The sequence below is a fragment of the Taudactylus pleione genome, unplaced genomic scaffold (genome assembly GCF_031769625.1).
Source record: "Taudactylus pleione unplaced genomic scaffold, aTauple2 ptg000186l, whole genome shotgun sequence".
NCBI classification, from domain to species: Eukaryota; Metazoa; Chordata; class Amphibia; order Anura; family Myobatrachidae; genus Taudactylus; species Taudactylus pleione.
Window position 1 is genome coordinate 8,424,567 of NW_028284588.1, and position 15,434 is coordinate 8,440,000.

A 15,434-nucleotide genomic window follows, 5' to 3' on the forward strand; every position below is an offset into this window, starting at 1 on the left:
ATGCAGCTCTATGTACTCTTCAGATGGAAGACATCATGAAATGTTTCATCAAGCTGTAGTTAATTAGATTGGACTGTCTGTGTTAGTTCAATATATTAGAATTAGCCTCCTGTAGGGCAAAGAGAATCAGCCTGCTCCTACTTTAAAGGGACCATAGTCTCTTGAATGGCTGTTACCATGTCTTGGTAGGAGGCCAGGAGATCTAAGGGAACTGCAGCCGTGATGGTAGAGGTGGATGGAGAAGGGTATGCAGAAGATGTAAGAGCAATGGTGCTCTACTCTACACACGGTGCAGACGCCATAATGGTTTTGAACAGTTTCTCCAAACCATGGCATTGATGCTTTGCAGGCATGAAAGTTGTGATAAACCTCTCCATCCAGATGGGGCAACGTTCCCTAAAGCGTGGTGGTCAAGCTGCAGACTTGAAAACTCGGAGGGGGTTCTAAGGAGAAAAATCGCTGCGGCCACAGTAAATCAACTCTAAATTGTGGCCATGTCCATCTCATCTGGAAACAGAAGTCTACTAATCAATATTAAGTGAAGTTACTAGTTAATATTAAGTGACCCTCTTTGGCAGGGCTTAAAGTGGTCCTGGAAAGGTGGTGGAACTCATCTCTCCCACCACCTACTCCCCACCCCCGCCACGCTAGTCTGACAGGCCAAAACAAGAGTGAAAACTGTTCTGACGTGCCTATGAGTTTTTTATGGGGTCCCCACAAACTAGTCTATGTCACTTGGATGCCCAATGTTTTTCTGTATTGCCTTCGCTTGATTCTTTCCTTACCTATATACTGGTTTCTCTGAAATAAGGGACTTCTGAAGAAATTGAGCCTCCCTAGGCAGACAGTGAGCGGCTCTCTGTGGGTCTTCTGTGCAGGAACTTGGTGGAGGTGAAACTAGTTTCACCTACCATTAGAGGTGACGGAACTCAGTTCCACCCCATCCCTGCCCACTTTAACCCCTGCTCTTTGGTCATTTGAGATGTTGAGGGAGAGAACCAAAGGTTTATAAATTGTCGTATGGAAAGACTGAGATGCCTGAGCTCACAATACAAAGCCATTAGACATCATCTGGAAATACTTAGTGCAAGTTTGAGTATTGCACAGGTCTATTTAGTACCATGAAGTTTCTACATCAAGGGTTCTGGAACAAATATAGCAGAAAGTTATTAATGCAATAGATTTTTACTCAAGGTATTCATACAAGATAAACTATAATAGGTCAATGGTTAATTACTGCTCATCCTGTGAATGTATATTGATATAATGATGTGAGCATTTGAATACACATCACAGAACAGACTTACGCACACACAAAAAGCAGAATTTGCAAAAATAAAGAGCTGTCAGGCACACTGTAAATGTGAGCATCAGTCATATTACCATTCACTCATCAGGATAGTGACATATCTTTACAGCTCATGTCCTTCATACTGTACCTATCAGTCAGAGGAGTAATGACCAGCCTGTCAGTGCAGCCCAAGTATTCGTTGCAGTAGCTGAACTCCACATCTGTAATCTGGATGATACATTTATCTATATCTTCTATGAAATAAAATCTGGATTGCTTTTGCCATTCAAAATCTGAAGCTGATCTTATATTCATACGGACCTAATAAGCCAAAATAAAGTGACATATTTGATTAACTTAAGTGCATCATTGTCTTGTCTTCCTATGTCTCCTACATCCTTTCAAACCAATATATTTTACGTGTACCATGCCATTCAGCACATTACCACATCATCCAATAATTCATGCTGGTTAAAATTTTCTCAGCATGAACATATACAAAGTCCTTTAAGTACAGAATTGCATTTCTCCCTTCGCATTAGTACATTGTTCATCCAGGTGCAAATATGCTTTAGCTGGATATGCACTTGACTCTAAAAAGCCCACTGTCTTAAAGTGTGACTAATGCTGATAACACACAGCAATATGGATAAAATAACTTGATATCACCATGTGTGCTGAACAAAATGATTGGCATGCCCATAATATGCTAAAATCTTCTCTTCAGATATGCCCGTGAATACGGTTGGCATATGACTAGTATCTGCTTGTGTGCACATTTGTCTATCAAACACAATCTCAGATCCATGGTGATCCAGTTATCAGCTTCATAAGTGGCCAAAGTGGGAAGGAATCAAGCTGTTCATTGCTTGGGATTGACCATCTTTACTTTGGAAATCCTGCACTATGGGGATTATTCTATAATTTGTGGAGGTAAGCAGTGCTCAAATCAAATGTAAATGCAGCCATGTTCTATAACATATACAAAAATTTTTACCTCCATATTACCAACATTCCTTGGTTATAAACTGCAGGTAAGGATTAGAGGATTTTTAATTTCATTGCATATAAAGTCAATGACCACAATTTTACAGATAATATATGTGCACTTGACAATTATAATGCATTTGTTTAAATGAAACACATGAAATGTGTATTAACAAAATGGCAGTCCAACAATGTACACTATTTTGTAAAATAGACAACCTTCGACATCAAATGAGGGAGCTCCTGGTATTTACTGATACCAAAATGTGTTAGATGTGGGCATTAGAACCCCACATCTCTGGACTTCTTAATGCTTACTGTATTATAGAGGGTTACTTCTTGGTATTTATAAGACAATATCTACTAAATGGTTACATCGTTTTAAAGAGGGAACTCCCCTCTTTTAAATGTGGGTGTCCCTGAATAAGTAGGTGCCAGCATAGAGAAATCAAAATGTGCCCTCACTGATCTGCCAGCTCTACTAATATTTTTACAGTGCAGGCTGATATTGCAAGGTGAACACCAGTCAATAACCACTGAGAGGACATTTCTCATGAAAATAAGGATTTATCTGAGTTTATTGAAACTGGGATAGGAAAGAAATTCCCTTATCCCTAGACTTCATAATGATTTCTGAGTTGTTTGGTGATCACACATAGTGGGTTCCCCTGAGTATATGAATTACAAAATGTGGAAGACAGTGATGTGTGGTGAGGTCAATGGATGGGGAGGCACACATGGGGGTGGGTCTGAGTGCTGAGAGCCTGTCTCACCCCATACTCACTGTTACTCTCCCCTCACTACACTAAGCTTCAGTGACTATTGATTCTCCTACCTGTATCAAACTGTGTCTCTTCCCTTCCTCCCCCTGCTGCTACTGACTGAGCTCCAGTGGGTCTGTGAGCAGTGCACTTCCTGGTCACAACACATCCAAGGTGACCATCGGTGCTCAAGGCACACTGCCTGCCCCCCTCTCCCCACAGTGAGGCATACCTCTTCTGGCTCTCTTTCTGCACAGTATTACTGGCCATGGGTGGCCCCGCCACCAGCTTTGCAAGCAGTGTCTGAGAGAGGAGGCTGAGCTCTTGTTGCCTCACCTCTCGTCTCTCCCTGCAATCCTAAAGAGCTCCACAGATTTGGCCAGTTTTAAATAAAAAATTATTACAATAAACAAAGAAGATGTTTATAAGTTATAAATATCTTCTTTGTATTATTCTAATTATTTTTATATCAAATCTCTGGAGCATTATAGGGAGTATGATAGGGGAGGGAGTATGACGGGGAGGCTCTGTCCTACTCATCCTTAGAAACAAAGGAGTTAACATGCATATCTGTAGATTTTTTGCGTTATAGACATCATTATACATTTATAATGCTCCATAGAACCATGTTTTCATTTTAATTGAAATGATTGGAAAATGCAGCCTACCAGATCATCAAAGATATCCTTCTGGTGAACATGAATGGTGATCAGAGTCTCGTACTTGGTTCTCTCTATCTTGGTCAGATCCTGTGTCGTCATGTCAATCAAAGCATTCAGCAAATCAAGGAATTTCTGATTGGTTGTTTGCATAACCTTTAGCAAAGAGACAATATAGATATTCAGCAAAGCCACAAAATATACAAATACAAGCCACAAATACAAAGATGCAAAGCCACAAAATATTATTTTGTCAACAATTTCTATATCGATAGGATAAATTTCTATAGGATAAATTGCCTACTTTTTTGGGCAGTTCCTCCTCCCCTCGGCCAAATTTCCTTTACTGAGCTTGGCCCAAGTGATACCTAATTTGTGCTCCCATACTGGTCTTCTTAATTTCAGTGATTTATACTCTGAAAACATACTTATGTCATTTACCCAATTAAAATCCTGATATTCCTTACTCTCTAGAAATTTTTACAAGGTTCTTTAAATTCGGATTAGATCTAAACTTTCCCCTGTCCACTGGTTGCTCCTCAAGCTGTTCCCATCCCTATTATGTTTCTTTTCACCCATATGAACCGTACAGGTGGTACATTGGTATTCTCTCTTAATAGTTTAGAGTCAGCCCATTAAGATACCGGCTTAATTGGAATGGGAACCGGATTTGGATATTTGATGGCACCAGATGATTGGGCCCAATTGTTTAATTACATTTTCAAAATGTCTAACCACATTGAAATGTACATAAAACTTTTCTATCGTTTGTATTTGACTCCTGACAGACTGTATAAGATTTGGCCCTCATCATCCCGATTGTGTTGGCGTCAATGTAGACTGCTAGGAAATATATTGCATATGTTTTGAAGCTGCCCAATTGTTCACCCCTCTGGCTAGAAGAGGCTCATCTTGCAGGAGATTGATTGCCAGTGTCTCTTCCCCCTGCCATAGCTCTTCTACATCTATTTCAGAATTCTGTCTCAAAACACTATAGGTATATTGTAATCTTTATTTTTATATCCATGAAAGCTGCCATTGCCCAGTTTTGGAAGCAGTATGTTCCCCCTCCGTTTGCTCTGAGCATCGACAAAATTAAACCCAGTTTCCAGATGGAGACACTAAATTGCCCCTTCTCCACTTCCGCTAACACCTCTTTGATAAAGTGGCACAGTTGGCATGTATATTCTACAGATGGCCCCTGTGTTACAGTTTGTCCTTGAATTTAGGACATTCACCGGAGTGAACAGGGCAAACTTCTTTGTTTCTATCGCCTTCTCTGAGCCTCCCCCTTCCTGTATAAATCAATGGGATCTTGTGCTCTCACTCGATATTTCTGTGTTATGTTTAATAAAAATGATTGTTTAAAAATATGTCTTTTTATAATTAAACAAATATGAAGCATAATGGTCATAGCTATGAAAAGAACTTATCCATGTAGCACATTTGAGGAGTCACTTGTTCTTTGTTATACAAAAAAGATACACTTCCCATTACAAAAGCAACAATGAAACACCTTTTTGTCAGTTTTGGAAACATTTAAGGCATCTTCTGCATCTCTTGTCCAGATCATCTGAATTCCAAGCAGGCCAATCTGTGCTGGATACATGGCCTGGAAGTCATACAGCTTAAATCCAGAATCACTGATTGCGATGGATGCCTGTCTGATTATGGTGTGCAGAGTCTTCTTCACTCCACTAAGGAGAAGCCCTAGCCACGACTCCACATTTCCCTAAGAATAAACATTTATGTCAAGAAACATTCATTTAATACACATCTACTGTATGAGTTATTTTCATTGTGCTATTTTGACTATTGCACTTGGATATTATACTAGTTCTTCCATCCAGTAGTGATCCTTTACTCCTTCCTTTTTCATTTCAGAATTATATGGAATTCTGTACCACTAAGGATTTAGGTTGTGATCGCATTAAAGACATTTTATTATAGCTCATTAATTATCCATAATGTGTCTTAATTTGAAACCTTATAGATTTCATAATTTTGCTGGCAGGTATCTTTATATATATATATATATATATATATATATATATATATATATATATATATACATACATACACATACTCTATTAGGGATATCCATACTTGAGTCCAGATGGTTAAATCAGATTGATGAAGTACCAATTAAGTCACCTGGTTCCAGCATAAATATCCATAAAACGTGGACTGCTTAGCAGTTATATGACCTTATCTATGTAATAAGTGAGAAAGTGTGTGTGTGTGTGTGTGTGTGTTCGTGTTCTTTATGCATAACCATGAGTTTTGTACCTAGCTCCACCAAATTAGGTAGTGTAGTTTGACCATGATTAGGATTTTGGCTATATCTGAAGTTTGCCAGGACCAATGGTGCCACAAAGAAAGCCGCAGAATCTCTGAATTGAAATTTTGGTTTAAGCAAGTTTACTCAGGAGTTCTACCAGTGCCTTAAACTGCACTGATCTGAAGGCACAGGCTGATATGTACCAGTGGGGGGCAGGCAGAGCTCTAACGGAAGAGCAGTGAGTAAGAAGATCAACTGCCACTCTGCACCTGCATTGACAGTTACTCATTTCCTACAAGCACATTCTCATTTGCCATGCTCTCCAATGTTGTCTGCAATGTAAGAAATGAAGGCTGCAGATATATTGATGTATTGATGTATTTCAAGGTACATTCTTCTACCCGGGCAACGCCGGGTATCCCAGCTAGTAATACATGTTAAAGATCACCATGGTGATTTCTAATGCCGGGTACACACTAAACAGATATATCTGCAGATGATGGTTGTTCGTACACACTGAACAACCATCATCTGTGTTCAGTGTGTAGGAGGGGGCGGGTACCACTGGCCGAGGGTGGTTTGGGGGGTATTTCCGCCCACCTCCCCGCTGCTGCATGTGTATGGGCGGTCTGAAGACAGCCTGTACACATTTGCCAATGGACAGATATGTCTGCAGACATATCTGTCCATCCGATGTGCAGCACAGTCAATGCGGTATGAATGTAAAGGACGTCGTTCAGAGGCATATCGCGGGTACACACTTGCCAACGGGCAGTAGCTATATTGGCTGATCAATTGATTGGCCAATATATCTGTCAGTGTGTACCCAGCTTATGAGTCTAATAATGTACTATATGGCATACATTATTCTTCTCATACATAACACAATCTATGCCCTTAGCATGCACATTCCCTTCTGTGATTTCTTTTTTTTCTATTACATTATTAGACTTCACTTGTGAGTATAGCATAAATAGTCTCAGTAAGTGCCATCTGAGAGAGAGGACGTTAATATAGAAGCAAGGAACAGTGGCAGATCATTAACATTATATATTTTTAAGTTTAGAGAATAATATATTATTGTCTAGTACACAATTTTACCTGTGCATTGACGGGTTCAATTAGGTTCACTTTTTCTCCTTCTTGAGATTCAAAATACAAAATCTGATCATAGTTCTTCTCATGAAAGCCTACTCTATTTACATTGTCAAACAAACTTAGAAGATGAGCCTGGAAAATAAAAATTAGGGCAAGCCATGTAAATAGACAATGCAAAGATTTTAGAATATGCTTCTATTTTTATTTTTTTCAGTTTTTAACCACTTATAGACAAACACAACATTATTCTCACATATACTGTAAATGTGACTTTTCCCGACATCTTGATGCATAAAATTGGCCATACATCTTTAATTATCCCCACATTCAACTTAGGCACCCACATACTAAAGAGCAGTATATACTGTCTGTTATTGCACACCGACATTAAATACTCATTGCAGTGCCAGCTTCATTTGTCAAAGTATGTATGATGAACTTTAAAAATTTGGACTTTTGAACTAAATTTTAATAAAGGTATATTTGATACCAAAGTTTCCCTGCTACAGTTTGACAGAAGCCTCACATTGTGACTCACTGTTGTTAGGGGACTATGGGCCTGATTCAGAGCTGCTCGTAAGTGGCCGCTCGTTCGCTCTGAGCGATGTTCGCACAACTGCGCATGCGTATGGTTCGCTACGCGCATGCGCAAACCAGTCATTGCGGTCGGAAATCGTGCGCTCGTAGAACAATGAGAGGCTGCTAATTTGATTGACAGAATGTACCGTTTGTGGGTGGTAACAGGGGAAGGTGCTTGAAAATGGGGGTGTGGAGATCCGAATGCAGGCGTGCCAAACGGTCAAAACGGCGTTTAATGGGAGTGCATAATTATTAAAGGAGCGTCATCGACCACGTCATTTGGATGTCTTTTAGCCTGAACTGCTGGCAGTGATAGCGGGAAGTAAATCCTACCACAAGCACTGTGAGCAGTTCAGATGCCTTTCGATGTTCCCGATTAATCTAATAAATAATGGAGATGACGTGTGATGCGAACGGCAAAGGGGCATCTTTACAAAATAGCGAGCGCATTTTTCGGACGTTCGCTCAGATATAGAGGCGTCAACACACCACAAAGAGCGAGCGCTCAATTTAAATATCCGGCCCCTTTTTAAGAACGAGCGTCCGCGAATAGCGTCCGGGTCTGAATCAGGCCCTCTGCTCCCTCTCCGTCTTCCTCTCAGTCAGTGACTTCCCCTTTGCCTCCATTCCTGTCATCCCATAATGGCACTGTTCCTGTCACAAGGAGTCCCGAACTGGCTAACATAATAACATGAGCGGACACAGGGCCTGATTCAAAGCCGCTCGTAAGCGGCCGCTCGTTCGCTCCGAGCGATGTTCGCACATTTGCGCGTGCGTATGGGTCGTAATGCGCATGCGCCAACCAGTCATTGCGGTCGGAAATCGAGCGCTCGCAAAATAGCGAGTGCCTGCTAATTTGAGTGACAGGATGAGGCGTTTGTGGGTGGTAACAGGGGAAGGTGCTTGAAAACGGGGAGTGGTGATCCGAACGCAGGCGTGCCAAACAGTCAAAACGGGCGTTTTAAGGGTGTGCATAATTAACAAAGCAGCGTCATCGACCACGTCACTTGGTTGTTTCTTAGCCTGAACTGTTCGCATGATTGCGGTAGGAAAATCCTACCACAAGCACTGTGAGCAGTTCAGATGCCTTTCGATGTACTCGATTAATCTAATAAATAGCGGAGATGACGTAGGATGCGAGCGGCCAGGGGGCGTCTTTACAAAATAGCGAGCGCATGTTTCGTTCGCTCGCTCAGACATAGAGGCGTCAACAGACCGCAAAGAGCGAGCGCTCAATTTAAATAGCCGGCCCCTTTTTCTGAACGAGCGAGCGCAAATAGCGTCCGGCTCTGAATCAGGCCCACAGTATCAGCTCATCTCCTCAAAAATATACACTTATGTGAACATTCTGATAATATGATTGGGGAAAGGATTCTGTTTCCACTTTAATCCTTACAATTTACTGGATGGGTGAGCAGGAGTCAAAGGTTTCATTAAATAAAATGTCTCAGACCCCAGAAAAATGCACCTTAAAGTATGATGTCTGGTGAGTGTAAAAGCAGCAATGTGCTGCCACTACCAATATGTTCATATAATGTTATGTGTGGCATGTGTTTGCTTTATTTTAGCCCAAATATTTTTTTTTGGTAATTTTTTTTAAAGATAAATTCACAACTTCATGTTCATGTTTCCAATCATAATACAGAAACAACCTTTTACCTGTATGGTGTGTGAATCTGATGCTTGTCCAAGTATTTCTAGGAGGGCGGGATCCGAAACAAAGAAAAAACGAGGAAATACCAAACGTTTCTTTTCCAGATATCCAGTAAGGGATTTCTGACACATCTCCAGCTGTTCCAGCAAATGTGGTAACAACTGTGCCAACGTTTCGTCGCCAACACAACACTGAACTATATTGGTGGTCTCATGAGCCCTCTGCATGATCTTCTGCCAAGACTTATCAATGTTCTGGAATCTCTTGGCCTCCTAAAAGAAGTCACATGGAAAACACTGTCAATGTCTTTACATGGCGATGCCATGTGTAATGGTTTCTGTTCATATGTTAAAAAGGCACTAAATGCAAAATAGTTAAAAATGTACAAATGTAAAAATTATGTATATGCAGTAGGGCATTTGCGGCTCATTTACATAAGGAATCATACATTTTTAGGCTAGATTAACATTTGTTGGATATTTACTGTATTAATGTATACAATTGACTAAAAACATAAATATTAACATTCATTTTAAAAGTAAATTATTTGAGAATTTCATCTGGTCTGCTACAATAAAGCTAGGAAAGGGGGCGTACATCATCAACAACCGTGCCATAGAGCAAACAATTTGGGATGAATATAGTAGAAATCTCAGCGGTGTCCTACAGTGATTCTTATGCTGGCCATACACCTACACGATGAATGCCGATGCAACTAATCGTGCCATTTTCCCTTCGATTCTCCGGCAGCCCCCTGGCAGTCCCGGCCACACGAGTGACACACAATGTACATATGATCTCACGATACGATGCATCGTGCATCAGTCGTGTGCGGCTTCATTAAAAAAAAAAGACTGATACACGCACGGGGACATCCATGATTCATGCATCTGTCTCTAATAAAACAAAGCACAGATGCAGGGATGGTTCAGTGAGAACCATCCGTGCATCTGGGAAAAAAAATAAAAAAAGTGTTTAAAAATAAAAAACGGCATGCACCCCCCCCCCACAGAGCAACCAGCCCCAGGCCTTTAGGGACCCAGTGTTGGTTGGGCAACATAAGGGGGACAAACAACGTAGGGGTGCCCCACATGTATGCACAACAGCACCGGGCTAGTCAGAACCAGCCCTGGTTGCCAAAATATGGGGGACAAATGACGTAGGGGTCCCCCGTATTCTGTGCAACCAGCACTGGGCTCTGATCTGGTTCTGGAAATACAGGGGGAAAAAATGAGGAGGGTTCCCGTGTTTCTTCCAGAACCAACACTGGACTTTTTCTAGCGGGGGGGCTGATGCTGCAGCCAGGGGAGCCCTTTCACCAGGCCCCCCCCCAGCTGCAGCATCAGCCCTGATGCTAGTCAGCCCAGGCCTTGGGATCCCTGGGGAGCTGGGGACCCACCCAACAAAGGAGTCCATCCCCCCCTCCAGGGCACCTCAGACCCAAGCTGATAGCCCAGGGCACCTATACACTATCAACCCACCACCCACCGCCACCAGGGGTGGTGGGGATAGCCCCGGGCTATCAGCCTGGGGTGCACTGGAGGGGTCCCCAGCTCCCAAGGGATCCCTGGCCTGGGCTGCGGCTGGGGGGCCCGGTGAAAGTGCTCCCCTGGCTGTGTCATCAGCCCCCCGCTAGAAAAAGTCCAGTGCTGGTTCTAGAAAATACAGGGGAACCCTACTCAATTTTTCCCCTGTATTTCCAGAACCAGGACCGGATCAGAGCCCAGTGCTGGTTGCGCAGAATATGGGGGACCCCTACGTCATTTGTCACCCATATTTTGGCAACCAGGGCTGGTTCTGACTAGCCCGGTGCTGGTTGTGCTTACATATGGGGGACCCCTACGTCATTTGTCCCCCGTATGTTGCCCAACCAGCACTGGGTCCCTAAAAGCCCTTTTTTATTTTTTTTTCACAGATGCACGGATGGTTCTCACTGAACCATCGCTGCATCTGTGCTTATTTTATTACAGACAGTTGCATGCATCAGGGATCTCCCCGTGCATGAATCAGTCTTTTTATTTGTTTTTTTAAAATAAATGAAGCCGCTCGGACGTACGACACATTGTATGCTCAAAAAAATGGCTCGATCAGCATACGAAAACAACGGAGAAGATGGACTGCACGTCTGATCACAGACATCTGCAGGAGTGTGCATCGCATTGTGGGTCTGATTCAGAGCCGGACGCTCTGACAGAGTGCTCGCTCTGAATCAGGGCCGGCCGCCTGGCCGGCTGCATAGCTGTGGGTGACCACCCACAGCTATAGTGAGCAGCCATGATGATGGTCGCGATGGTCAAGACCATCGCAACCATCGGGCTTGCGACAAGACCCTTGTGGTAGGGTCTCGGTGCCACAAGCCCAAGAGTGCTTTCGGCTCTAACAGAGCCGAAAGCACTCCCACTGACATCACTTGTGATGTCAGTGGGGCTGGCCCCAGATGGTAGGAGTTCCCATGGGAACGCCGGAGCGACGGTTTGCCCCTCGCTCTCCGGGTCTCGTGCATGCGCACGACGGAGCTGGCTCCATTGTGCGCATGCGTACTGGGCCACCATCGACCCGCTTGTAAGCGCATAGCGCTCGCGAGCGGGTCTGAATCAGGCCCAGTATCCTACCTAAAAAAACACACAACTTCCACACGATCCATCGTACGGCGCATCAAAAATCGGGGAATCGACCCGAAATCGGGAAAGTGTATGGCCAGCATTACAGTAGTTAGGGGCCATAAACCTGTGAATCTTTTAATCCAGCTGGTTCACTTTCAGTTCCCAGCCATTTCCAATACTACACCCACAAAATGACTAACTGTAACATGTTCATTAAATATTTTATTACTACAAATCTCATCAATATGAGCACTTCACCAGCAGCACGCCAAATCTAATTACTCACACTTTTCCAGGCAAATAGCACTAAATTATATAGGTATATAAAAATCATATCAGTTGCACATTCAGCCATATGCAGTAAATGAATATACTGTACCTTCAATAACACACACAATAACTCATGTACTTTTACCCTTCAGTGAAATCATTGCAGCAAACAATAACCAGGTCCTTTTTGCCAGAGATAAGCCTTCATTTTGTATAAGTGTTGTAAATGTATCATCAAAGTCTATTGGCTTGAGATAAGTAATTTATAATAAAGATGGATTATCCCACTTTCACATATGACAGTTCTAGATTATACTTTATAGATATTTTCAGGATAGAAACAAAAACTATATGTGACATGACAGCTGAAATGTATATATGTACAGTGTACAACACATTTGCTTAAAAAGGTGTTAAAGAAATACTATTTTATTTTCCCCCAAATAATTCTGTTCACACAGCCACAGTATGATGAGTAAAAATTCCAAGACAATAACAATGTTCTATCAGTAATAACCAGTCACTGTGAAACTGCAATACTACCGATCTGCCCAGCTATTTTGTTGCTCATGGCGTGGCGTGAGTCGCGCCATGGACTTGTGGTATGGCGTGCAGGCCTCTGAGTCGCGCCATGGACTTGTGGAATACCGTGGTATTCTTCAACGAAGGATATGCTACGGCATTTAATACAGTGCTTAACCACTGGGTGGCGAGTGCTCCACTTTTGTAATTGCATGTAATACAGTGCTTAACCGCTGGGTGGTGAGTGCTCCACTGTTCTACTTTGTACTGAATGCCTTGTACTGAATGTCATACTGTTAAACTTACAGTAAATCGGATGGATATCACATTCACAGCATTTGCATGTTCGCACAACCAATACAGTATTTTTAATGTCACATAATGTACATACAGTACAGTACTGTACCATACAGTAAGATCTTATAACAGGATGCAAATCACTGCACATACAGTATTGTACATACGGTACGGTGCAGTAACTGAACAGTAGAGAAGTTGCCCGAGTTGTTGTCACGGTATAACCGATACTGTAGAATAATGAGATGCACGCACAGCTTTCACTGAGATGGGATGAATTACAGTATGACAATTTTTTTTTTTTTAATTAAAAACAGCAGCGGGAGGAGTGCACAAGGATGAGGCCGCTCTGTGCGGTTCACTATAGCTGTCGTGTGGGCTAGTGGTTAGGTGATCACTTTGGTAGAATTATGGTCCCGGGTTCGATCCCTGGAAAAGAATATACCGTACCGTATATTTTTTTTTATTGTCACTGTCTGCTCTGGACACTATAGTGAAACTACTTTAGTAGTGTTGTACTGTAATACTGTAGTGTTGTTTAAAAGGCTGCTTAAAAGTAAGACATTACAAACTGATTGTGTGTTTAAATAGTGCAAAACTTTCGTCAATGTCTGCGCTGTGGTGGCTGTCTGCTTCGAGGGGTTGCAATGGGATTTCATGCGCATGCCCAGTGGAGGGGTTACAATGGGATCTGTAGCGCCAAGAGAGGGCTCTGTATCACAAACTGTGCGCCCAAAGCGCAAACATGCGACAACGTAGATGCGGTCTCGGCCTTACACACGATAGCTACGTCTCTTGGACTGTGTCTGAGAGTGGTTTCTGACTGTGAGAGAGTGCTCTGTGTTCAAAGCTGACTGTGCGTTTGAAGCGCAAAATAGCGTTGCATCGCAAACTTATGACAATGGTGATGCTGTTCCAACCTTGCACACTAAGGGCCTGATTCAGAGCTGAACGCTCTGACCAGAGCGCTCGCTCTGAATCAGGGCCCTCCTCCATGAAAATGGAGCGGCCTCCTGGCCGCGCGTATTGCTGTGGGTGACCACCCACAGCATATGCGAGTGGCCAAAAAGATGGTCGCGATGGTCTTGACCATCGCGACCATTGGACTTGCGACAGAGACCCTGCGGTAGGGTCTCCCTGCCACAAGCCCTGGAGTGATTTTGGCTCTATCAGAGCCAAAATCACTCCCACTGACATCACTAGTGATGTCAGTGGGGCCGGCTTCAGACGGCAGGCGTTCCCATGGGAACGTTCAATTTCCATCTCTGGCGGGCGCATGCCCAGTAGGAGGGTTGCGATGAGATTTCTGGCGCATGCCCAGTGGGCCGAGAGTCATACACAGTGCATCAGGTCCCTTCCCCCAAAGCAAGCAAGAGCCTCTAATTACCATAATAAAGGATGCTTTGTTAATCCATTTACTGTAAGCAGTCAGCTCTGCCCTAGAGTCCTGAAAATGGCTACGAAAAGTTACCATCCCCATCTGCTAGGACAACTACAATAGTGTGCCGCTATGAATGTTACACAATAGTGATTTCATGACTTCAGAAACTTTTCAATCCCGTGATGCCCACACTACTTTACCACTACGGTTATGACTACATTACAGTGCACCACAGACGCCTGCCGTAACGAGTGAATTAGTGTCGACGTGTGTCGTGCGCCATACATTATGCGCTGTGCGATGTACGACATGCGTCACTGGCTAGTGAAAATGGCTGCTATGAGGGCAAGACGATTCTCATCCGGCGAGCTCTTTGTCTTGGTGAAGTGGCAGGACCAAGCCTTCGCCACAAACCAAGACAAAGAGCTCGCCTACAGAAGTGCAAGCCGTGAAATACACAGGCTATACGGCCTGCGCCGCAACGTACGCTCACTGCAGCGCAGGTGGTCGGACCTGTTGAGGAGGGGCAGGCCTCGCCTACAGCGCATCTGGAGGCGTATAAGGTGAAGTAAGTACAGTATAGCTGTATAATCACATGAATTACAGTATACTGTACAATAACAAATACAGTACAATGCACGACTCTGACATACTCTACATTACTGTACACTGCACTGTAGGGTGTTGGATACTACAGTATCTGATGATGACTGACAGTTGTTACCACATACTGACATGACTGGCAGACATTTGATTGACAGGCTGATTAAATCTACAGTACTGTACTGTACATGGACTAAAGTGTGACACACTATTGGTCGACATGGCTTGTTTGATTAATAAACCTACAGTAACAAAAGGCAAGTTGATTGATCGACCATTCTAATGCCTCTCGACCAAATCTATGTTAACCTACAGTACTGTACACACTATTTTTCTGTGCTGGGCCTGCCCCTTTTAAGTCTGACATTATTACTGTACGTCACGGACAGATTCAGGGGTCTCCAATCAGTTCCCAACTGTCATCTCACAGGTGTTTGAAAAATGAAAT

The 15,434-nt window shown here is 43.1% G+C and overlaps 1 protein-coding gene across 1 annotated transcript in view; it reads right to left on the minus strand.

Annotated features, from left to right (window-relative positions):
* Window positions 1-15,434, minus strand: part of LOC148519646 (dynein axonemal heavy chain 5-like) — a 449,515-nt gene that overhangs the window by 239,922 nt on the left and 194,159 nt on the right. The window contains exons 36-40 of the mRNA XM_088476296.1: window positions 9,316-9,582; window positions 7,081-7,209; window positions 5,215-5,430; window positions 3,708-3,854; window positions 1,440-1,612 (exon numbers count right to left, since the gene is read on the minus strand). Coding sequence (XP_088332422.1) covers window positions 1,440-1,612; window positions 3,708-3,854; window positions 5,215-5,430; window positions 7,081-7,209; window positions 9,316-9,582 — 932 coding nt within the window. The remainder of the gene's footprint in view (window positions 1-1,439; window positions 1,613-3,707; window positions 3,855-5,214; window positions 5,431-7,080; window positions 7,210-9,315; window positions 9,583-15,434) is intronic.